General features: G+C 41.0%; 4 protein-coding genes, 1 long non-coding RNA gene and 2 pseudogenes across 6 annotated transcripts; 3 read left to right on the plus strand and 4 right to left on the minus strand.

Annotated features, from left to right (window-relative positions):
* Positions 1 to 396: 396 nt before the first annotated feature.
* On the plus strand, positions 397 to 516 carry LOC145459794 (5S ribosomal RNA; annotated as a pseudogene).
* Positions 517 to 1,649: 1,133 nt separating this feature from the next.
* LOC145459797 (5S ribosomal RNA) lies at positions 1,650 to 1,780 on the plus strand (annotated as a pseudogene).
* Positions 1,781 to 3,418: 1,638 nt separating this feature from the next.
* On the minus strand, positions 3,419 to 7,249 carry LOC145459600 (uncharacterized). The gene is made up of 2 exons (XR_013921475.1): positions 6,708 to 7,249; positions 3,419 to 5,656 (listed from the first exon to the last, which is right to left on the minus strand). It is a non-coding gene; the product is annotated as an uncharacterized LOC145459600 (long non-coding RNA).
* A 387-nt stretch (positions 7,250 to 7,636) lies between these two features.
* Positions 7,637 to 9,962, minus strand: LOC145459786 (serine/threonine-protein kinase Nek8-like). Its single transcript, XM_080338334.1, has 2 exons — positions 9,822 to 9,962; positions 7,637 to 9,329 (listed from the first exon to the last, which is right to left on the minus strand). Exons 1-2 carry the CDS (start codon positions 9,851 to 9,853, stop codon positions 9,170 to 9,172), a joined length of 192 nt encoding a protein of 63 aa, XP_080194460.1. The 5' UTR covers positions 9,854 to 9,962; the 3' UTR covers positions 7,637 to 9,169.
* Positions 9,963 to 13,132: 3,170 nt separating this feature from the next.
* On the plus strand, positions 13,133 to 16,364 carry LOC145459637 (uncharacterized). The gene is made up of 9 exons (XM_080338216.1): positions 13,133 to 13,604; positions 13,756 to 13,836; positions 13,920 to 14,053; positions 14,261 to 14,393; positions 15,345 to 15,404; positions 15,468 to 15,584; positions 15,645 to 15,758; positions 15,819 to 16,022; positions 16,082 to 16,364. The coding sequence occupies exons 2-9, from the start codon at positions 13,768 to 13,770 to the stop codon at positions 16,139 to 16,141; spliced, it is 891 nt and encodes a 296-aa protein (XP_080194342.1). The 5' UTR covers positions 13,133 to 13,604; positions 13,756 to 13,767; the 3' UTR covers positions 16,142 to 16,364.
* On the minus strand, positions 15,760 to 17,218 carry LOC145459640 (uncharacterized). 2 transcript variants are annotated; one of them, XM_080338221.1, is made up of 4 exons: positions 16,973 to 17,218; positions 16,578 to 16,616; positions 16,364 to 16,520; positions 15,760 to 16,299 (listed from the first exon to the last, which is right to left on the minus strand). In XM_080338221.1, exons 1-4 carry the CDS (start codon positions 17,029 to 17,031, stop codon positions 16,225 to 16,227), a joined length of 330 nt encoding a protein of 109 aa, XP_080194347.1. In that variant the 5' UTR covers positions 17,032 to 17,218; the 3' UTR covers positions 15,760 to 16,224. The 2 variants fall into 2 exon arrangements, with proteins under 2 accessions (XP_080194347.1, XP_080194348.1); XM_080338222.1 differs by lacking the exon at positions 16,578 to 16,616 and having other exon boundaries at positions 16,973 to 17,217.
* A 919-nt stretch (positions 17,219 to 18,137) lies between these two features.
* LOC145459636 (torsin-1A-like) lies at positions 18,138 to 23,437 on the minus strand. Its single transcript, XM_080338215.1, has 6 exons — positions 23,068 to 23,437; positions 22,207 to 22,332; positions 21,473 to 21,612; positions 20,122 to 20,297; positions 19,162 to 19,317; positions 18,138 to 18,702 (listed from the first exon to the last, which is right to left on the minus strand). Exons 1-6 carry the CDS (start codon positions 23,243 to 23,245, stop codon positions 18,483 to 18,485), a joined length of 996 nt encoding a protein of 331 aa, XP_080194341.1. The 5' UTR covers positions 23,246 to 23,437; the 3' UTR covers positions 18,138 to 18,482.
* Positions 23,438 to 24,213: the final 776 nt, after the last annotated feature.

Genomic DNA, 24,213 nt, shown 5'->3' on the forward strand with positions numbered 1-24,213 from the left:
AATTCAAGTCAAATTGAATTATCGAAGTATGAGTGATCATTCAAATTCATTATCTTTTACTAGCTGTGTTAAAGAGATCAATTGGTCATTAATCTTGAATCAAATAACGAATTTAAAGTTAAATATACATGCAAAAATGCGTTGTATCGCTCACGCACACGTAGAACTGCTAATAAAATATGTCAGTAACTGTATAGCTACATCAGGGGTGTCAAACATACGACCCGCCAAATGATTTCATTCGGCCCGCGAAGAAATTCTGAGTAGGCTATATGTTGAAAATTGCGTGATTTTATCCAACACATTTCTCGGATTTCTAGTAAGAAATACTACTAATAAATATTCCTTCAAGATAGCAAAAATTGTCACATCATAGCAGAAATTGTCACATCATTCGCCTACGACCATACCACGTTGAACACACCCGATCTCGTCTGATCTCGGAAGTTAAGCGCCGTTGGGCTCAGCTAGTACTTGCACGGGTGACCGGCTGGGAATACCGGGTGCCTGTAGGCTTTTGCATTTTTTTTCCGCATAAACTCGATCAATTCGATTGCTGTGCTTTATTTTCATATGAACTATCGCGCGAAATTTGTAATTGTAGTCGGCCTAACACATTTTCATTATATCAAACTCTCGTACTGTTTTGACAAGACGGAAAGTGCAATAAAATAACTACTCTGACAGCGAGAGCTTACTTGTGTGGTTGTCGACCAGATACAAGAACAGAGCAGGACGCCAATGATATTCGACCGCTAGCAGACTTTTCTTTCCAGTTATTGGGCCGAAAGTGCCTCGGCGCAATCAGACAATCTGCTTTTCAGGCGTCTCATCGTTGGCAGCGTGGCGACTTTTCGCCTGAGATGAACGAAAAATGTCACATAAAACGGCACAGATTGTATCCACTGTCGCCTACGACCATACCACGTTGAACACACCCGATCTCGTCCGATCTCGGAAGTCAAGCAACGTTGGGCCCGGTTAGTCGACTGCTGAGATGAGATGAGCCGAGCGACTACGTGCGCCAACTTACGACGGCGTCTACTACGACCACGTATACAAATCCTACTTCGGCAACGGCTGAGACGAGATGACCTGATGATGGGGAAAGATTTTCTTTATGAAATTTTTGATATTTTATGTACATATTTGAATAAACATCACAAAAACGGTTAGTACTTGCATGGGTGACCGGCTGGGAATACCGCGTGTAGTAGGCTATTTTTTTCGCGCAAACACGATCAATTTGATTGCAACTGTTTTGTATGCTCACGTAGGCCTATACGTACAACTATGAATTTCATCATTTGCTGGCCGCCGCTTATTTCAATTTGTAGTTATACTAGGCCTAACACATTGTCATTATATCGAAATCTCGCGCTGTTTTCACATGACGAAAAGTGCAATAAAATAACTACTCTGACAGCGAGAGCTTACTGTGTGTTTGTCGACCAGATACAAGAACAGAGCAGGACGCCAATGATATTCGACCGCTAGCAGACTTTTCTTTCCAGTTATTGGGCCGAAAGTGCCTCGGCGCAATCAGACAATCTGCTTTTCAGGCGTCTCATCGTTGGCAGCGTGGCGACTTTTCGCCTGAGATAACGAAAAATGTCACATAAAACGGCACAGATTGTATATCCACTGTCGCCTACGACCATACCACGTTGAATACACCCGATCTCGTCTGATCTCGAAGTTAAGTCGGAAGTTAAGCGGCGTTGGGCTCAGTTAGTACTTGCATGGATGACCGGCTGGGAATACCGGGTGCCTGTAGGCTTTTGCATTTTTTTCCCGCACAAACTCGATCAATTCGATTGCTGTGCTTTATTTTCATATGAACTATCGCGCGAAATTTCTAATTGTAGTCGGCCTAACACATTTTCATTATATCAAACTCTCGTACTGTTTTCACATGACGGAAAATGCAATAAAATAACTACTCTGACAGCTAGAGCTTACTTGTGTGTTTGTCGACAAGATACAAGAACAGAGCAGGATGCCAACGATATTCGACCGCTGGCAGACGGGTCGAAAATGCCCCAGCGCAATCAGACAATCTGCTTTTCTGGCGTCTCGTCGACAGCATGGCGACGGAAATTGTCACATAAAACGGAAGAAATTGTCACATCATTCGCCTACGACCATACCACGTTGAACACACCCGATCTCGTCTGATCTCGGTTAAAACTCATCCCCTGATTGGTTAAGGTTGTGCACGGCGACTACACACATTTGTACCGGGAAACGGTCCGTGGCTTTTATTAGCACTCTTGCGAGGTTTGAGTTGAATAAGGCATGTTCTATCCATATTTGATTCTGTGGCGTCAATTTTCGTTGAGATAGGTTCTGTGGCCTTCAGGCAAACGCGCTCTGTCGGCTCCTATACGCTGCCGCCGCCTTAGTTTTTCCTCTGTGGCCCCGGACCTGAACCGTGAGATGCGCCACCACGTACGAGCAGTGAGCGTGCGACACAATGGAAAAATACAGTTCAGCATGGGACTTTATGACCCAAAAACTTTCACCAAACCGAAACATGGCCCTGAAAATAACCCTTACCTAATCATAAATCCATCCGTAACCCGTAATTGAACCCACATGCTCAATTGGTGCATGCTATAATGTCGCATGCTCATGTGTCCACCGTCCACGGACAGACCGAAGTGTCCGCCGAATCAGAACTCGTTAGGAATGTCATCCTGCGTACGCTAGAATACCCGCTGAGCTCCACGCATTGTGAATTGGATGCACCCTTAACATTGACAATAAAATGGTCCGTATTAGGGGCACGCTCTGGAATATTCTACACTCGCAAGCTTCGGCACCACAATGGTCTTCATCCGACAGCCCTTGAAATCGATTTTTTTTGTAAAGGGAAGCACTATTTCATTACAGTCTTACAGGATAATAAAATGAACTGCAATCACATAAAAGGCAACACGCAATCGTCGTCATATAACAAAACAAGAAAGGTAGTTGAAATAATAACACACCGCACCAATCACAATACTGCTTGGCCGACATCATATCTAACCCTGTACGCATATAGTTCTATAATTACACCTTCGTAATGAGTTTCACAAAAATTCCGATCAATCAATCACCTACTCCACCAGCATAAACTGTTTAGCAAATGAAACACTTGATATACAATAGAATATCGTATGACTTATAAGACAGACTGCGTTTGAATGTGTATAAAGTAGGCTTACCATACGTTCTCTTTTAAGAGGATTTGTCCTCTTTTTTGACTTTTTTGAAAGTGTCCTCGGAGGACGCCCTTTTGTCCTCTTTTTTGAGATCTTGTCCTCTTTTTTAGGATTTAGAGCAGATTTAGAGCAAATTGCGAGTGATATGTCACATAATAGCACAGAAATGAAGCTCCGACGGGTGAAAAACGGTGATTTTAGCTCTGAGTGAAAAGATGACCTTTTTTTTTTTTTAGTCATCCACCTGGCGATGTGGAGCAAAAAACGTTATTTTGAGATCTGAGCGAACAAGATGACCTTTTTTTTTTTTTTTTTTTTAGTCAACCGATCACAAAGTGGGTAAAATTAACTGATTTTTGAGAATTTCACTCCGGTTTTGCAAGTTGCAAATTTCTGAAAAAGTGTCCTCTTTTTTGATTTCCAAAATATGGTAAGCCTAGTATAAAGTGATGGAATTCCAATAGCGATGGAAATAATCATAATTCAATCAAGTATACGCAAAGCACTCACACACATTGCAAAATGCCAGTATATAACGCACAGTAATTACAAAATCACGCTGTAACCCAGGGGCGGGCAACTTCTCCAGTCGGCGGGCCGGATATAGCAAAATCAAGTACTTGGCGGGCCGGATTGCTGAATCGATACATTATTCGCCCATTTATCCACATATACAAGGAATAAATCGTATTTAACGATAGTATTTTAACGACAGCAATGTCCCTTCAAAGCCATTCCTCGCCAATAATGACGAGGATATAATGTAGATCTGGGAACTGCGTTGTCATACAGACGCTTCTCTTTGATTATAGTGTCATATATCAAATCTGGCGGCTCAGTCAAATTGGTCCACGTCACACTTTACATTCGGTCAAAGGCAATTTGACGGTCATTATTGACCGGCTTGCCAAGCATTAAATTTGATAAAACGGGTGTCGATCGAAAGCTACCGCGGCGTTGGCTGCCAAAAAATATAAATTCTATTCTGCTCGAGGTTCTGGACCCCCAAAAAAATCAGCCTGCAATGTTGCATTGTAACGGAGTTTGGTATTGTGACGCAGCCATGCCATCTGAGCAGCTCAGAAGCAAGCGCGCACGAGAGTAAGAATGTGAATGCTCAATCGGTTGCGAAACAATGGCTTGCGGTTTACTCTGCCCCTCACCTACTCCCAGACGGCATGGTTGCGTCACAATGCCTATCTCCGTTACAGTGCAAGATTCGAAGCTGATTGTGACGCACGAGCAGAATACAATTTATATTTTCGCAATCAGTATCGCGGTAGCTTTCGATTGAGTTTTATCAATTTTAATGCTTGGCAAGCCGGTCAAAAATGACCGTCAAATTGCCTTTGACCAAAGGGAAAGTGTGACGTAGACCAATTTCACTGAGCCGTGAGATTTGCATGTGTACACACCATATAGGACACTATGCTGTGATCAATAAACTTACGGTGCAATCTCTAATTAATATTTCAAGGCGTTCGATAAGCCCGGCATCCCAAATATCTCTTCATTAGGGCTGAGTAGGTGATGAGATAGCGTCGTTGTTTATCTGTGTGGCCTTATTTATCTCGATATCGCATCTACTCGGCATCTACGAATTTGAAAAGTGGCCCGCGACCCGTTAAGTTGGCGACCCCTGGCATAAGCGTTGTATTACAAAAGCCTATAAGTTGGAATCAAAAATTAGAAATATCGGTCTGGTGTAAATGACCTTTGTAGTCTGCAAACAGCATGATTACCACAAACGATATTAGGGTTGAGTACATCGTAAATGCCGATAATGCAAGTCTTCTCGCTTCGACGAACTTACGCGCAAGCTCCACTCTCGTACGCTGCGATTACAAATAGCATACATTCACTAAAATCTGACGTAGTAATCAAGTAGCGGGGTATTTCGGCAGGCTGTAGCTGCGGGCCACATTATCATGTAAAACGGGAAACTGTCCGCGGGCCGGACAAAATCCCTTCGCGGGCCGGATCCGGCCCGCGGGCCGTGTGTTGCCCACCCCTGCTGTAACCCATTGAATGACAAATGCTTATCGGCACACGCAAATTGCGAAGTAAGCTTGTAGACCGCATACCGTGATTACAAAAATAGTGTGTGGCGCACCGCATTACAAAATCAATTCTACAGAACGCAGTTTGCACCATGTACCGTACATGTGTGCCTCAAGAGATTTATATTGTGTATTTTCATATTACTTGTGTGTATAACGAGTTCTGCGCCGAGGCAGCAAGCGTTACATGATTCGGGCATGCTCAAGTCACAGTGTCTTACGGAAGACGAGTATTTGAAAGGTAGGTAACGAAGCATTGCGACGATAAAATAATCTAAATTTATCAAACGAATCGGTATTGCGGCTTTTTGCCTTTTTCGCGCCATGTGTTGGTATCCCAGCTGTTCCGAAATTTCGTTTCCAAGTTCTGTTCGTTTTTCTCAATGCCTATAAAGAAAAGATAAATTATGCTTCGTACGATGCAAGGTCGACTTCAGTCAACTCCAGATTTTTTCTGCGGCCAGGTAAACGGTTTTGTATCAGTAATTCAGTGTGTTCTAGTTTGTAGCAAGGACTTCAAGACTATGCAATTTGATGAGATTAATTCCCATAAAGCAATATTCATACTTCTTGAAAATGCTAGCAAATGCAATCCACATCCATTCCTAGGCCCGCACTTAAGTTACCTCGGGCGTCTCATATTGAACCTCTTATCCCATTTCAGCTGCAGGTTAACGCGTTTCCACGGCCGGCAAAAATGGTACGAAATTCAATGACTGATAATTAAACTGCATATTATTCATTTCAATTCTCGCGTAAGTAAAATAGTAGGTATTCTAGGCGTAGTGCTGTCTGGAAAACTGTCTTCTAGAAGTACAAGTGGCGATTTCCAAGTCAGCAAAAAAGTAGGCATTCTAGGCCTGGTTTTGCCTGAAAAACTGAAATATCAACCAGAAGTAGAAACAGTCTAATAACTTTCATACCAGGAAGCAGTGTAAGTTCACAAAATCTACTTCTGGCAGGGTTGGAACCAAGTCACAAGGCTCCGAGTCCAAAGTCAAGCTCACTTTTATAGTTTTGACTCGAGTCAAGTCGAGTCCTTTTCAATTCACCACCGAGTCAAGCCCGAGTCCGAAGTCAGCGAGCAGAGGGTCGAGTCCGAGTCCAAGTCATTGCGTTGAATGCTCAGTTTCGAGTTAAAGTTTTGTTAAAACCTCTTTTGACAACTCTGTTTGGTGATATTCACATCTGAAATTTGGGCTGTCTGAGACTTGATGCATATGACTTGGTCCGAGTTATGCGCAATGACTCGAGTCAGTACACAAATTGACTCGAGTCGAGTTATTTCCGTATTTTTAGAATCGCGACTCGAGGCGACCTCTGGTCTCGGTACGATGCACTAAAATGTGTAATTAGCCTGTATATAATAGAAAATGTTAAATATAAATAATAAATATTTAATAATAATTATAAATAATTAGCAAAACGTGGCACGCACCTGACACAGCCAGCAACAAGCTGTCGTGGCTCGTGCTGAGTGAGACTATTTTCATGTTCGTAAAACCGGGAAACCTGATGGCTTGGGGCTCAGCCGAAATCGACCCGGCAGCTGACCGGCCCAGTTGGCCACGGATGGTCTTACCCCACGTGAGCACCCGGCCCGATTCTGTGATCGTCACAGTAAAAGTGCCGCCGCAGCTAACGTCGAAGAATCTGACGGAATAAAATTAGGTTAAGATTGGATCAGGCAAAATCGAGTACATGAGTGATTTGATTCTGATTTGAGGCTGCAATAAGAGGTTTCATTACACTTTCACAACAACACGAATCATGTTGAAAGTTTTGATAACATCCTTGTATGCCAACACAGAGAATCTAATGCCATGTCCACATCATATAAAAGACTAATTGGTCTTGTTTCGACCACACCTATTTCGTCGCACTTCGTGCCAAATCTGTGGATTGTTCACGACTTCGCAGCTATGTTAATTTCACTAACGTGCGTAGTAGGGTTGTTCAAAAATATTTTTTGTAAAATTTTTACTGCTATTCGATAAAAAGTTGGGTTGGCTGAAAAAACGTTGCGCACCGAATTTGGCTCAATTCCAGCTCGCAGATGTGAAGCTGTATAACTATAAAAATACTTTTTAAAAATACTTCCAGTTTTACTGTCAACCCCGTGAATTGTTAAGTTGTCTAAAATAACGATGCATAACAAATATTGCTCAATTCCAGCCAGTAGAAGCGTAGTTGTTACAGTTGAAAATTTGAGATTCGGAAAAATAGCATTGACGGGGGGTAATCAGAGAATTATTAGCGGAAACTTATATGACTTCGCTTGCACGAGTTGGAATTACGTCAAATTTGTTATACATTGTCTTTGTAGACAACTAAACGATCTGAAAAATTTTTAATAATTTTTTTATAATAAATTCAAAATTTTTAAACTCCTATAGCTTTCCATCTACTGGTTGCAATTGGGCCGAATTTGTGTGCAACGTTTTTTCCGACGACCTAACAATTTTATGAAATAGCCGATTTTTGAACAACCCTAGGGCGTAGCTTTGCACATTGTGATACGATTAATCGGAGTTTATAGTCTTCCACTATGCTTCGATTTGAAAATGTAAATTTAACCTTTGTGCCGGCGTCACTTCGGAATCCTGGTGCTGTTTCTGCCGCCAGAAACGGGCGGGCTCGCTCGCGAAGTCCGTCAACTCGGCAACGTCAGTATGCCGGCGGCGTATAATTACGTCATACATCATCAACTATGCATCTGGCGGTGCATAGTTGCGTCACACAGTTCCGGACGAATAGCCTGAACTTGGACCTACGCTTAAACAGTTTTTAATGCAAAGCTTGCATTTTTCAAAAGTGTGGAGAGATATTCGGAAAGTTTGTGCTTTAATGAGTGAAATACCCCCTGTCACGGTACCCGAATATGTTTTAGAACAGAGATGGCACGGGAGGTAATAACTGAGTGAGAGACGTCTCAAATATGAAATTATGACTGTACGGAATACCACACAGAGCAATAATTACGAGCTGGAGGTGAATCTCTCGTAGATTACTTTGCCGAAGAGAATCCGTGCAACACTTTCTATTTCCTGAGTCGGGCTAGGCTCAAACGTACCTGACCAAGTACAGTAAGCTAAATCAAAAACCAATGGCACGGAATTCAAGCTCGGCGCCCCTTCACGGGCCAAACAATTTTTTTACAGCAGGTGTTCACAAAAAGATTAATTCGATTGATTACTGTGGGCTGTCATAAAATGCGCTTCTTAAGTGTGGCATTCTACAAAATGCGCCCTACTCGAGTATACTCGGAGTGGCTACTTCGACGTTGTAAGCTACTACGTATAAAATCCTTGTTTCTTAGATTCAAAAGGCATTTCTAAACGCCAGACGACAAGATATTATTTAAGGAAATATCTTATTTCTCCATCGTGTGTGATTCTACGCACTCAGCACATATGCTTGACAGACGGACTATAAAAGTGTCAGCTCACATTCACACGCATTCACCACAGTTGCTCGTAATTCAGAGACATCTTCTGATAGGCCACAATGTCCGGTACCAGTCACAATCTAGCATCGGTGTATCGTGTGGGACGATGCAACTATAACATTTAAAAATCGTAATATAACTAGGATTATGGACGTTGTTGAATGTTGGACTTCTCGACACAAATCATACACTTTCCGAGTTCAAGAAACTTCATCACTCTCAGGCAACTTCATGCCCCCCTTCAAATGCTCTCGAGCATCAAACGCAATGCTACATCTTACAATTTCTAAAGCAGTCACCTCAGGGTAACAGCCAAAGTAGGTGGCACCTCGACCAAACATTATACGACAGCACCCCCGCCACATTTCAAAGGCCCCAGCGCTACGCGCTTGCCGCTGAAATAAATTATTTCTGTTTCAGACTGCATAAGCCATTATGAAATAACAAAAAATTCACTGGAAATCACCTGTTATGACCGCGGTATGCTGAGTGCCGAGAGAGACTTTCAAGATTTCCTCGTTAGAAAACGGGGCGGTCCGCACTGCCGTGAACGATAACGACAGCTGGACCTCTTCCTCCACTCGGCGACTGGTCACCAGGTCCAGACCCAATCTGGTGACAAAAAATCAAAATCAATTCTTTTGAAAGCTGATTCTAAATTACAGCATTAATCTGTGTGCAATACCTTCTAAAATTAAGTAAAATTTAAATTTTTGAAACAATTCGAACTTCCAGCAATATTTCATATGAATGTGAATTAGCAAGTTTAAAAAAAATGAATTGCGATTCCAGCTTACGGCAATATTTCATGTGGATTAGTTTTCAAAATTTAACACGATTCAAACTTACAAGCAGTAATTCATGTGAATTAGTTGAAACGATTTCAACTCACAGCAATATTTCAAGTGAATTAGATTTCAAAATTTAAAATAAATTGGTTTGTCTTTAAAACATTTAAACATACAACCAATTCTATAAAATTCGCAAAATTTGATCAGATTTCTTTTTCAAACTGATTCAAACTGATCGGATTTCGAACGTTTTTCTTTTGGATTCATAGGAGAAAAATCAACAAAACATCATTACGGCAGAATCATCACTTACTTATTGTGATGGTTACTTCCGGTACACAACATCTTCCTATCCGCCGTCAGCACGACTGAAGAATCATTGCCGCACGTAACAGAGACCGCCTCACAATGCTGTGTAATAGGAACCCTTTTTGGCGTCGAATAAGTTGCTTTGTCTCCCAAACCCAGCCGGCCTGAACCGAAAAATTCGAGTTTCGATCAAAGTAGAACATATCGCGAGTCTGCAAATCGCACACCTCCATCTCCTCTGCCCCAGGAATAGATTTCTCCGTCTCTGGTTAGCGCCATGACGTGATAGGACCCACACGAAATTGCGACCACCTCGTGGCTGAGCAGGCGTTCCACTATTGGGGCGGAAAAGAAGGGGGCGTGCTGCGTTGAATAATTATGTTTTTATAGCAGGAAAAATACGGATAGTCAAGACGATTGACAGTGCGACAAAAAATTTGGGAACGGGAAAACAAAAAAGTGACAAATGAACCAAATATCAGAACGACAGTGTAAAAAAAAAATCACCAAATTCTCGAAAAATCAAAACAAAATATTTAAATGCCGCAAAACAACATAGTCACCCAAACCTAACGAGAAAACAGCTACATTTACCAAAATTTTGGAAGCGACAAAAATGATCCCAGTTTAGATGAGACAAAATACCAAAAATAACCAAAATTTATAAACGTCAAACCGACAAAAAAAAATAACAAAAATGTTTAAACGTCGCAAAACAACAAAGTTACCCAAATTTGGTAAGCGACAAGAACCAAGCAAGTTTATTAACGACAAGATACGAAATATTTTGAAGTTTTCAAACATCAAAACGAAAAAAAAATCACATAGGCTTAACATTTTTGAACATCACATAACGAGAAAATTACCCCAATTTTGGAACGACAACTACAATGCTTACCAAAAATTTGAAAGCTACAAAAATTACTCAAGTTTAGAAACAAAAAAACAGTAAAAATAACCAAAATTTTGACAGCGATAAAAATTACCCAAGTTTATAAACAACAAAATACCAATAATCACCGGAATCACGAAATAACAAAATTCGCCAATTCTTTGCACCAGGCCCATTGCAAATACAAAAAAATTCACCTCGGTCAGGTCCGAAAAGTCGCCGTGGCCCAGACAACCACCGCTGCCCGTGCCAAAAGTCATCAGTATCCCACGGTCGGTGAGACAAGCCGTATGCATATCGCCGCAAGAGACCCTGCGCAAATCACGATCCATTACTCGAGTCATGTCATATGACTTGAACTAAGTCATACGGCTCGAAACTAGGACGGCCGAATTTTAGATAGTTGTCAGCCGATGTTATGAAGGAAATGTGTCTAAGTTTCTAAGTTGCAGTACCGTTGGGTTATATTTTTCATCTGAACAAGTCACACACAATGTAAAATGCGATGTCATGAACAGATAGGAGACAGAGATGAGCGGATTTGAAATTTCTATGTCCTAATCCAATCCAAATCCGAACCTTCAAATCCAAATCCTAATCCATAACTTTTTCATATTCAAGTCCATGTCCAATCCTAATCCGATTCCAACTGGAAATTCAGAAAAAATACTAATTTATGCAATGGAGGGATTCGAAAATTTTCTTTCACAACCAACGATTCACTTGATTCAAGATAACTTAGTAACCATAAGTACCTTAATAACTGATCTTAATAAAGTTTGTCGCCATTCGCCACACGACATTTCAATCTCCCAGAAAATCCCATAAATTAGGTCAATCCAATCCAAATCCTAATCCGTTCCGAAAAAAATGTGTAATCCAAATCCAATCCAAATCCGACAAAATTTCACAAATCCTGTTTTTTCAAAACCTAATCCTAATCCATGCTCATCTTTGATAGGAGGATGTCGAACGACACGCATCAGTAGTGATCCGTTACTGTAGCATCGACCTCGGCCTAGAGTGCCCGATGTTACAGTTCTTTTCGATGTTGGTCTTTTCTTGAAGCCGCAGCCCTTTCTACAAGTTCTTTCCATTCCTTGTGAGTGATTTGTTTCGTCGGGTCTTTTTCTGGGCTTTTTTGTCGCCGTAAGAACGGCAACGGCAGGGGAAGAGGAGCCCAGATAAACCTCCGACGGGAATCGAACCGGGACCGTCAGAACCGGGACCGTCTAAACTAGAGCCCGACCGATATTGGATTTCTGAGCCGATACCGATAACACCGATATCCAGTACCTCCACCGATAACCTCGATATATTCAGCCGATATTCAAAATGTATGGAATCTAGCTCAAGGCCCATATTTAACACCTCAGAGCATTTATTTCAACAACTTTACAGCCATTGATATGCTTGAACATGAAATAAATGATCTAGGGGCTATAAAAATATATCAAAAGCACCAATCCAGCAGTTGCAGATTACAGTTCACGAAGCACAATTTCTCGGCGCTTTCTCCAAGGAGTGAACTTCTGTGGTCTTTCATAAATGATGTATATAGTACTAAACACAGTGAGCAGTCTTTCACTTGGTACCTAGTGGCACAGCAAGGATTGGAAATCTTTCTTCATTTCGGTTCCACCGCTCCGGCGCTCCCTTGCAGGGGATCTTTCCTTCAATGGTTTCACCAAATATTGATATTCTTCTGGCAGAGCACCTGGAGCCTTCAGCACATCATCAACAAATAGCTGAAGAGAAAGTTGAAAACAACTCAAATTGTCCATGTCTGCAACTGCTCCACCCGTCCCCCTTGGGCCTTGACCATGACCAGCATTTCAACAATCAATTGATCAATATTTTACGCTCTCTTGTCAGAATTGGCCAATGTCATCATGGAATCAAAAATGTTCGGATCTGTTATTGGCTTTACTCCACCTTTGCTTGATTTTCTTGCCCTCTATGCTCGCATATTTCCTATCATGGTGGCCCCGCAGGTCTCAGCCCTCAGTCAGAGTGTCAGACGACTTCATACATTACTGGTATAATTAGCTCTGTTGGTACCGAACCAATAGCACTATCTTCAGAGAAACGTTTCGACGCGACGCTTTTCTCTATCATCACGAGGGCCAGTCCAGCATGATTGAAGTTCTCATTTCTCTTACTGATTGAAATCTTCTAGACAACTATCCATCCAGGATCCAGCTGCTCTCTGTCTTTGGTGATCGATTGATTACTGCAGGGGGATTCCCACGAAGTCAGCGGGGCATAACGGTGATTAGTTATCTACAATATTTTTCAGATAGGAACGCCTACTGCCCTCTATGCAGCATGCACTATATGCAGCTTGGCCATTTATTTTTATAATTTACCACCCCCACGTCTTCTATCGACTTCTCTGACTCCCTGCCACCATGTTGTGACGTCACGAAAAATACCGATATTTTTTTACCTTCAATGGTCGATACCGATATTTCTCTCCAAGCGTGATATCGACTCGATATTATCGGCGAGCCGATAATCGGTCGGGCTCTAGTCTAAACTTATCAAGTCCTCCGGCACATGGTCAGGTCAAACTTGACCCATGACCAATAGGTGTTGTGTAGGGTTACCGTACCATATGTCCATTGTCCATGTGTACTGTGAGTGGAGCAATTAACAGTTATAAATTGGAATGTAGGCTATTTGCGGAGATCCACCTGAATCGAAATTTTTGATGATTTGCACTCGGATTTCACTGTTGCTGTACGTAATGTCATTACATACAAACTTGAAGAACCAATCACAGGCTATAAGCATTATGCAAATTTATTAGGATTCATACTGTAATGGGTACTGTACAGGTAGCAGGAACCATATGAATCCTCTCAGGAGACGAGACTTTCCGAAATTGATCAGGTACATAGCATGCTTACGGTATGTGTTATGATTGCATGAGAACCAGGAGATGTGAACAATATACTTTATGCCAGCAGTTTACACAAATTTATATTTCATTTCATAAATAATGATAAACCAACACAAAATTCTATAGGCCTATTATTTACAGAATGCCTTGGAAATGCTGCAATCAGAGGCGGAAAAAGTTCGTAAATGGCAAATTAAAGTGGACATGAGTATGAAGGAAAAAGTAATTTACATTCCATTACATTGATCTGACTATTCGGTGTTTGCAACCCATAAGCGACATGACGATGACATCATACCTTTTAGGAAAAAGAGGTCAAGACTTTGACGGATGCAATGGACACTCTGCAGAAGTCGATGTTGGAATGTAGAATAAACAAAGAAGCGGCTGAAAGGAAGCTAGAAGAGGAAATCAAAAGTCGAGAGTCTACTGCTAAGAGGTTAAATAATCAAAATAGAGCCACCATCAACCTTTGATACTGTTTGTAAAATGATGTGCCTGATAGTTTGGATTCCACGTTCACATTTGCGTTGTGAATTGTGTGGAGAAAGCTGATCTTCTGTCATTGAAAATCAGCGGGGACTTTTATTTTATACGTTTGAGTTTGATATGTCCGTCCTACTACTTGATTGTAACATGATTATAGGCTCGACTCCACGCGACATATGTGTATGCTCATCAAAGAGGAGTTCACAAGGGTTGATGGCACGTTGACATTGTGTAAGCAAATGTCGGAAGCACTTCGTGTTGAGGATGAAAAGAAAAAAATGCAAATTCAGGTAAGTTTCCTTGGCCTAAAACTAATTGTAATTGTGAGCATTTTTTTTTCAATAAATTCCTCATGGATACATTCATTACCACTCATTGCCAAGTGCTATACAGTCTTCTAGTTACAAGTCGTAAGTTAAGGTTAACTCCCAGATGTTCTCACATTGTTTGACTCGAATATAAAATCTAACATATGGTGCTGCGGTAAAGCGTGTGTCGTTAGTTGAGACGACTGAATGAATCATGAATCCATCCAAACTTATTTCTATCTTTTCATTGTTCTGCAAGCTCAAGGTGGTTGTGAATGTAAGTATGAATTAGGGTCCAAACAAGGACTGTGATTTTAGAGTGGATAAAGACGTGATTGAGCATGAGCAGGTAGGCTAGCTGTTTTAGTTTCACACGTGGCTCAGTAGATACTTTCAATGAAACACCAAACTGCATGCATGCTCAAGCTCTATTTATCGTCTGCACAGTTTCGCACTACCTACACGTCCTACAGTCTTCGGCAAAGCCTGCAGTATTTCAGAAAATAATTGTTGCTTATAATGAATTATACTTCCGTAGTATTTAGCATGGAGTATGCATAACCCACGAGCAGCATTCTCACCATATTGGCATCCGCTCATTACACCAAACATGGGACTTGAAATCGGTAAATTTGGGGATGGCTCAAGTCAACATTTGCATTGACTCTACTAAGGTACTGACTTGCTCTTAGGTCGTGTAGTCAGCGTATGCCACATCAAACACTGTGTATGACATTTTTCTTCTGTATCATCATTGATGCTATCTGTTTGATTGTCATGTATTTTGGTTTAACAAAAAACTAAATACGCTCTCTCCCAACACACACTGCAGTGTTCGCCGAAGTCTTGTACTTTGCAAACGAGGTTGTCACGATTCATATTTGATCAGCCGTCTTCAGGCCCTACATCTAACACGCCGTACCTCCTTTTCAGGAAAACTTCCTTTCCGACATTACAAAGAGAAGAAACCAGGGCATTTCAAAACGACCAAAAGTAATCTCGTCTTGTATTCATTCTAGTAGGTCTGCTCGCGAATAAGCACGCATGCACTTCTAGATCCAGAGTCCAACGATCGCGGAACCGGAGAACATCGATCCGGAATCACCAAAGCATATTAAGAAACGGCGTAAGCCTGACATCTTTGATACGAAGACAGATCAACTGCTAAGCGAAGTAACTGCACGTTTTGCGCTTTATTAACAAGTGAACCATTTGAAAATGCTACAATCGCAGATATCGCTTGGATCGTCACCAGCGAAGGACTTGTACCGACGAACACCGCCGCATATTAAGAAACGTCGTAAGCCTGACATCTTTGATACGAAGACAGATCAACTGCTAAGCGAAGTAACTGCACGTTTTGCGCTTTATTAACAAGTGAACCATTTGAAAATGCTACAATCACAGATATCGTTTGGATCGTCACCAGCGAAGGACTTGTACCGACGAACACCGCCGTTAGTCTCCTTGACACCAAAAGTGTGCGCGCAACCATCAAAACCACATGGGAAACCCAAACCGTACGCTAAGGTCCGAGCAAAAGTCACTCATAAAATGGCAAACAACGGTCAGAAAAGGCCCAACAAATACGCACAGCCTCGAAGAACCAAAGTAAGTGATTTCAAAAGCCGACAGGCCCCGGCCAAAACTGACTTGCTCATATACTTCAGGCGAATATGGTTACAACCGAACCAAAACAATTTTACGACGTTTATGAGTTTCATGGATGAGCACAAAGATGAAATGTTTCCGTCTCGTTCTTCAATTTTCTTCTGCACCCGCGTTATTCAATTTGTATTCAATGAAATTTTTTTCACTGTTGGTAATAAGTTTGCGAGTACTGAGGCCACTGACCGTACTGTTGTTGGTACTGCTGCTGGGCTGCTGCCTGTGGCAAAAAAATATTTATCATTATTGATATTGTTTTCTTCCGAAATATACGCGATTCTTGCCTCTGCTGGCTTTTGTTGGTAGTTCTGGTAGTATAAACTCGTAGCGTCCCCGGTGGCAGCTTGTTGATAGGCTTGGGCGGTTGCTTGTGCCGTCGCCGCTTGCTGTACGGCGGTTTGAGTTATGTAGCTTCCATTGGTGGTCGGTTTTGCTGAATATCTGCTCAATACAAAAACATTTGTGAAGCTGTCGGAAAAAGCGATGACAAGATCTCACGTTTGTCGTGCCCCGGCTGTCGTCTCGATCTTACTGCGACTGACATGATTGTGCAATGAGCAATGTTCAAATATTAAATTAAATAAGATATTTATATTCAAACAAATCCGAACAATCGTCAGGTACTAGTACATTAGTACAGATGTCAAAACTACTGTGGATATCACCAGTATTATCACCAAATATGGTATCAATGGCATAAAAATTTGAGTAATCGAGGCAAGCATACGGCTTAGACTTGGAGGACGGATTCTAGGTGGATCAGTGCCTGATCATTATTTTAATTTATATTTTCGGAATCGGTGCAACAGTAGCTTTCGATCAAGACCAGATTCAATAATTTCTGCGCTCGGGAAGATAGCTTTTGGATTGCCAGAAATCCTACAGTCGCTTACCCAAACAATTCTCTACTCCAGCCTCGGCGAAGCTGCAAAATCGGTCGTTGCCGTTCCATGTTTAATTTCTATAGTCTGTCAGCCGTCAGTGTGTGCATATATAATAGCATCTTATGAAATTCGTCGGAGCCGGAGCTACTCCTCAAATAACGGGCTCCAGCTCCGGCTGAATTTTATGTAGAGCTCCGGCTCCAGCTCCGGTGAAAATGCACGGCTCCGGGGCTCCGGGCTCCGGCTCCAAAGCCCTGGTAAGGAGGGCGACACTCAGCGAGATGTTTGAAAACTTTTCCGCTCAATCCGCTGGACATTCGTCAATGCAAGATTATTCAGAAGGAATGATAAAGCTGAATATGTATTATAAAATAATTTTCTCGGATTCCTCGTTAGTATTAACATTTCTGCAGTGATTGTAGTCGTAACTCTTAACCAAAGCTGACCTTCAATTAGGCACTGAAATATCTGATTAGACCTCATGCAGATTGCAACATAGCCTTTATAAAGGCCGCCACCCCACTGATTAACGAACTTATCCTAAATATTAACCTATTCTCGTAGTTCCCGAAGTTCTAGATATCCCTGATCGAAATATCCACATCTACTATTTTCGAGTACCCGGATAGGTTTACATGAATTACTCAAATTAAGCATTTTACTCATCATGTGAGCAATGAGCATGTCCAATGTCCATGTCCACTCATATGTTATTAGACAAATAAAGCAGAACTAAATATTTTGCCTATTTCATTACCAGAAACAGGGTTATGTAGTTTGGATAGACTCCCATCATTTTTATTTGCAAAAGGGTCGCAGCAACTCGCCGGAAAAGACAATTAAATACTACGTATAGTTGTAATGTATACTATACACTACCACGTTTCGCGTTTTTTATCACCACCTGTCTCTTCATGTTCGTGGCCGGGATGTATGAACGCAGTCACCGGCGAATTTCGGCTATAACTCGCATAAATTTCTTTAGTACTCGAGTAGGCTAGAACCTCAATGATTACTTGACTGACAGATTATAGAATGTAATATTACATTCTATAGACAGATCATCGGGAAGAATCCTTGAAAACAGGTAATAACATGCGCAATCAGTCCGAGGTGCTATAACTACATCATTATATTAAGCGTCCGTAATACCAATCAACCCACCACAAAATCATCGGTTTTATTCTTATTTTATTCGCCAAACTCGCACATCAATGCATAGCAAAATTCTGGGGCGGTACGAATATGTGACAAGTTCGCCTTTTGACACTTCAAAAGCACATACTTGACCTTCGTGGTACTGAATTAATGTATTATGCTTCATTAGCATATAATTGAGCATAGCAGCAGAAGCATTCGCAGTATCTCTCACAATCGATGCTGAATACAAAACCGCCACATGTCACTGCAACTCCCAGGTAGAATTGTCTCTTTTACACAAGACTGTGCTGCAGATCGGATACGCCAATTCGTAACTGCACAGTGCACCCGAATCATTGAAATTTCCGCCATTGCAATATCAATCGGGATACAACTTGATCTTCTGAGCAACTTTTGTGCAACCAGACTTGGAATAAAGGCCCGCGTGGCCAGGCCCCCATTCCAGTTCGTTGAGCACTTGTTCCGCAAAAGAGTCCGTGAAATTTGATATTCCTAAGCGCCGAAATTCGTCTTTAACACACATCTTCACGTGACGACGCTCCAGAGGCAGAAACGGAATGAGATGATCGATCAGCTGTCTATGAAAGCAATCACACGAATCCATTTTTCGGGTTCATTTGAATATGAATATACTATTCAATTGTATATTGAAGTTCTGTACCTTCAAAAAGCTATTACTTAACCGCGCGTACCAAGACTTGAAGTAAGTTGATGTCAATAATTATCATCTTGTAGTACAAGTACTATATTCCAATAAGTGAAAAATTAAGTATTCTAACAAACTGTAAGTTGAAAATATAGTCATATCGAAATAGGCCCAAATATTGTCAGCTGACATTCGTCAGGGGTAGACAATTGATGAGAACAATGTTCATCAACAACTATTACCCGTGACGAAGGTCAGCTGAAAATATTTGGGGCTATTTCGATATGAATACATTATTCAATTGTATATTGAGGTTCTGTACCTCCAGGAGTCTCTGCAAGGTAGAGTCTATGCACAACTAACAGGCTACTTATCGGCATGCAGCACTTACCGTTGAATAATGCCGCTTCCTTGCAAGCCTCCAACCACGTTAAAAGTGCTGGTCTCCAGTGGCTCTTGGAAATCGTGAAGAGCCAAGTCCTCTCGTTGTTTCTCCTCTTGCGTCTGCTTGTAGGCGATTTTCGATATCAAATCGCCGCCAGTGTTTCTGGAATTAATGCATCAAATCGATGTTATCTGGCTCACTGTCATCACGATTGGTTTACAATTCTGTTCCGAGTAGGACTGGACAAAATCGAGTACCTGAGTGAATTGATTCTGAATCAAGCATTACACTTCTGGTCATAAAAAGTATTGGAGTATTGCTCATTATGACTTCGTAACAGTATGAATGATGCGGTAGGTTCAAATATGCACCTTTTATGCAGCCGCAAAAGATATCACGCTAGTTCGACATTATGTTGAAGATAATTTTGTAATTATTCGATCATACCTGTTCATTGCGCTTTGTGACAATGCTGTGGGTTGATGACTACAACTCAGATATGTCATTTCCAATCACGTATGTAGCTTTGTAATACATGTTCGTATGCTGCAATACTACCAATGGTTGTAGGGCTTCCACAGTAGACCAAAGTATCGAAATTATTAATCAGTTGTTAAATTAACTCTTCAATTTACAAGATTACTATCAGCAACTAGTGGCAAGGAGCGTATAATATTATTACTTGAACTGTTCAAGTTGAACAACATCATCCTGCGCCAGACTTGTTCAAACTTCCTGTCTTGTTAGTTGACCAAGCTACTGCTTGAGTAGTTGCAGATTTTGAAAAGTGGGTAGTTCTAGTTCTAGGTGCGAGTCTTGAAAAGCGAGTAGTTCTGGTTCTGGTTGCGCATTTTGAAAATACAGTGGTTTCTACAAGACTGTCTTCAATGCTTGACTCGAATCATTGCACCCAGCCCTAGCTACGAAATTCAGTTGTCTTAACGAACAAAACTTGGGAAAACGTACCCGATAAAAATGAATATGTTTTTCCTAAAATCGACGCCGTCGACCTGCTTGTAGTGACCTAAAAACGGGATCAGAACGTCGATCACCCCAGGCGGCATGTTGTCCATTTCGTCAAAGATAAATAAAGAGCGTTGGCAGGCTGATGCGTTTGAAAATATCCACTGATGCAGCTGATCCTGTGAAATTATAAAGATTTTATGTTTGTTATTCTTTAATGCAATCCTGTTGCACTCAATTCCAACAGGAAAAGGTGGTCACAGTATATATATATATCGACTTTTCAATTAGATAAAATAAAAAGGGCAAAAGAAAACAGGAAACAAAAGAACATCGAGATAATCAGTTTTGGGCTCGTGTTAAGCGTCTCCAACGTAGGCGGTTGTGGGCATCTTCAAGCGACAGTGTTGCGCTATATCAGCGTTGCGCTATATCAGTCTCAGTAGACAGAGTGGGTACTCAAGTAGAAGTAGATATAACGCCGTAACTTTCTACTCAATTATAAGTGTGGCGCGTCCAAGACCTGTAAATCTTCTTCAACTGGGCGGAGAAAAGAAAGATATATATATAACAATCAAGCAAGTATTTTGAAAAAGTATATTCGGTCGAGGGGCCACATACTTTAGGCGGCTAATCATTGGTGACTATGACTACTCACAAAATTGCAAGATGCATCTGTGCAACTAACGCATTATGAATAATGAAGCTACAAAAAGACGAAAATGTATTCAGCAGTTTCTATGTTGGCTATTTCACACGGTTGTCATGATGATTTAACACTTAAAAGTGATGCAGACTGATCCCAAATCTATTTTCTATTACTTTTTGCAACCCAAATTCATTCTCTCAAAACATATTATCAAGCTTGCGTTTTCAGGACCCCAAACAACATTTTCACTAACTGCGTATATATTGATTGGTGGCCAACACTTATCACGGTAAGCCTCTGTTCTATAAGTGGAGCCGTAACAGGAATATGATAGCTCTCGAAAATGATTGTCTTCGGGCCCCAATTGTTGTCAATATACCATGATGAAGAATTGTCGTAGCCAGGGTCTAGCCCGAAACATTTTGAAATTGTTGATAAAATTCAAGGAATAAGTCATTGACTTGGTTGATCATGTGACCTGGCCATCGCCTATTTGTCTGCTCTGACACTGGTAGAAAACCAAGTCCTTCACTTCCATGAAAATTGGGTTGATCAGTATTTGTCTGATACCGACTTAACGTTAGACACAATCGCGCCACAAATGTTTCTATGATCTCAAAGAAAACTGCAGATCTACAAAGCTTGTTGGATACAGGGATGAACAGGGCTCATCGAACACAGATCAACGATTACTGATCTACTTACTTTGTAAGTACCGATTTGTGAATCATGTTTAAAGTGAAGTACCAAATTAAACAAATGCACAAATCTGCTCTTTTCGCCGAGTTCATAGAGATTTTCCACAAGCATTTGTGCGACAAAGCTCTTTCCTCCCCCTGTCCATCCTAAAAACGAAACTCCAATATGTTTAAAATATTGGCTAACTGAAATATCAATTCAATAATAATTTCATCTTTTCAAAACACTAACAGACTACGATATAATGAAAAGATAGGAAAGAGTCAAAACGACTTGGTCTTGGAGTAGTCATTGAAATGAGACACCCACCTGGGTTTCATTTTGTGCAAAATTTTCAAGGGCACAAAAACTTCATAAAGTATATATGCATATATGCTTACTGATGCATATATCAATACGCAAGTGTGATAGCCGACATAAGGAAGTAATCAATATATCAATAATGATATTCAATATATGCCTACACACTCCACACATTATTGACAGGTGACTTAGACACGACTTTAACACCAGTTCAACTCAGTTTATTAATAAAATATCCTCTATTACACTATAAGGTTGCGATACAACGTGTAAATCAAATGCATACGGCAGGCTTGCATAGCAAAACTGCTAAGGGCAAAAATATGATGCCACAGATAAGCAAGCTATAGCCGGGAGGCTCAATAATACTGGCAGATTACTGCACATAGCATTCTATACAGCAAAACAAAACATATACATTTACCTTCAAAACATACCGTGGAAGGACATGACTAATGGTTTCTGCGGATTATCGTCAAGAACGTGAGCAGTTATAGCTTTTGTTAGAATCTGGGTAACGAGATGCTGCCCGTGAAGTCTTTTCTGCAAGTCCCTCTTTAGGCCTGGAAAATGATGTCCACACGCTTGGCCACTATATCAAACATCAAAATATACAATGGTGGTTCTTTCTAGGGTTGTATACAAGTCATAAGCCAATCTCACTTTTATAGTTTTGACTCGAGGGAAGTTGAATCGTTTTCAATTTACCATCGAGTCAAGTTAGAGTCCAACTCGGCAAGCGGAGGTTCGGGTCTAAGTCATTGTGTTGACTGTTCAGCTTCGAGTTATAGTCCTGTTTAACCCACGTTTTAGAACTCTGCTTGGTGATATCGAATGCTTTGCAATTTGCATTCATATTATCTCAATTTTCCTAACTTTCAACAGTTTCTGGTCATATTTTCAAGTATCAGTAGGCTAATTAAACACAAAATACCAGTAGTGTGGTAACTTTGTTATTATTCAAAATTACAATGAAATGTCGGTAGAAAGTCCGTGTCTGCAAGTCGAGTCAATACACAGATTGACTCAAGGTGAGTCGAGTCATATTCTGTATTTCACTAATCAGATTGGAATTAGATTATAGGCATTTTGGTTAAATTAGACAACTAGGATTATCTAGTTGAGTCTGGTAGGCATACCTCTTTGAATCGCTTGAGCTTAGGATTTGGAAAATTACGAGTTGAAAGAGTGATGGGTTGCATGACTAATAACATGACATGAGACTACCCAGTACCCCAGTCTGAATTTATTGGTCGCAAATAGCGTCTATTTAGTGATCACTGTTTTCATGTCCATACCATCAAGATCATTCTTCACCCATTTGCTAGCACAACATTCTCGCAGTCCAGAGGCACAAAATAACTGCCCTGCCTTAGAAATGGCCGCGGCTCCGACAGCTACCGTTGCTGACAATGGATCCAGACATGTGCTGCACGTGACTAATGATAAAATTGCTAATGATAAAGCTAACTTCATCTTAAATGGAAACTTGGATGTTACTAGCCATGCCACAGCACATGCAAATGGAGTTATACATCAGTCATCAAGTCGATAGACTACAATTTCATAATATCATTGGCATCAGCCACCGTTATCAAGTAAAGTACCATCACGCGAAACATAATCTTGTAAAATGCACAAGTACGTTCATACATTTAACCCTTTTGAAATCTCCACTTTTCCCCCGAATTTGAATCGGTTCACTATAATTGCGATAAATTCACTTCCGTACGTTCAATCAAGGCTTGTATGGTATCGTAGGAACAAGAAGATCGCCCTCTAGCGTATTACGCATTTAAAACAGCTATTCGCAAGATGTATCATAGCGCCACGGTCCGTTGAATGCGAGAAAAATTTGTTTTGATTAGCAGTTCTGTTTTTCTAACCTCGAGTAAACTGTGATAGCTTCATCATCATTGGTTTATTAGCAATTTTATCAGTTCAATCTATAGATTACTAACCTACGGATAGATACGCAGGTCCCGTCGTTACGCTCCGGCAAGCAGTTACACTTGTTGCTGAGCAATCTAAAAGCGGCATATTTGGTGGTGTTATAACTTGCGACCCGAGGAGTGAAATTTAATGAAACTGGTCTTAATTGAGAGCTACTGTCGCACTGATTCTGAGAATACAAATTAAAATCTTGTCGGGGAAAGGGAACCACGTCAAAACATCCCCTGAAATATGAAAATCGGCATTGTTCTGAACAATCGCTTGATGAAATTGCAATTGTTACGTTATCGTGTTGCGGTGGTGCCATTGTTCGAACAATGCCGATTTTCGGATTTTGAGGGCTGTTTTGAGGTGGTTCCATATCGCCGTCAAGATTTTAATTTGTATTTTTGGAATCAGTGCGGCAGTAGCTCTCGATTAAGACCAGTTTCATTAAATTTCAGCCCTCGGGTCGCGAACTATAACACCACCAATTATGCTGCTTTTAGATT

Source organism: Botryllus schlosseri, unplaced genomic scaffold, assembly GCF_051294905.1.
Source record: "Botryllus schlosseri isolate E-star unplaced genomic scaffold, Bs_hap1 Bs17a, whole genome shotgun sequence".
Lineage (NCBI taxonomy): Eukaryota > Metazoa > Chordata > Ascidiacea > Stolidobranchia > Styelidae > Botryllus > Botryllus schlosseri.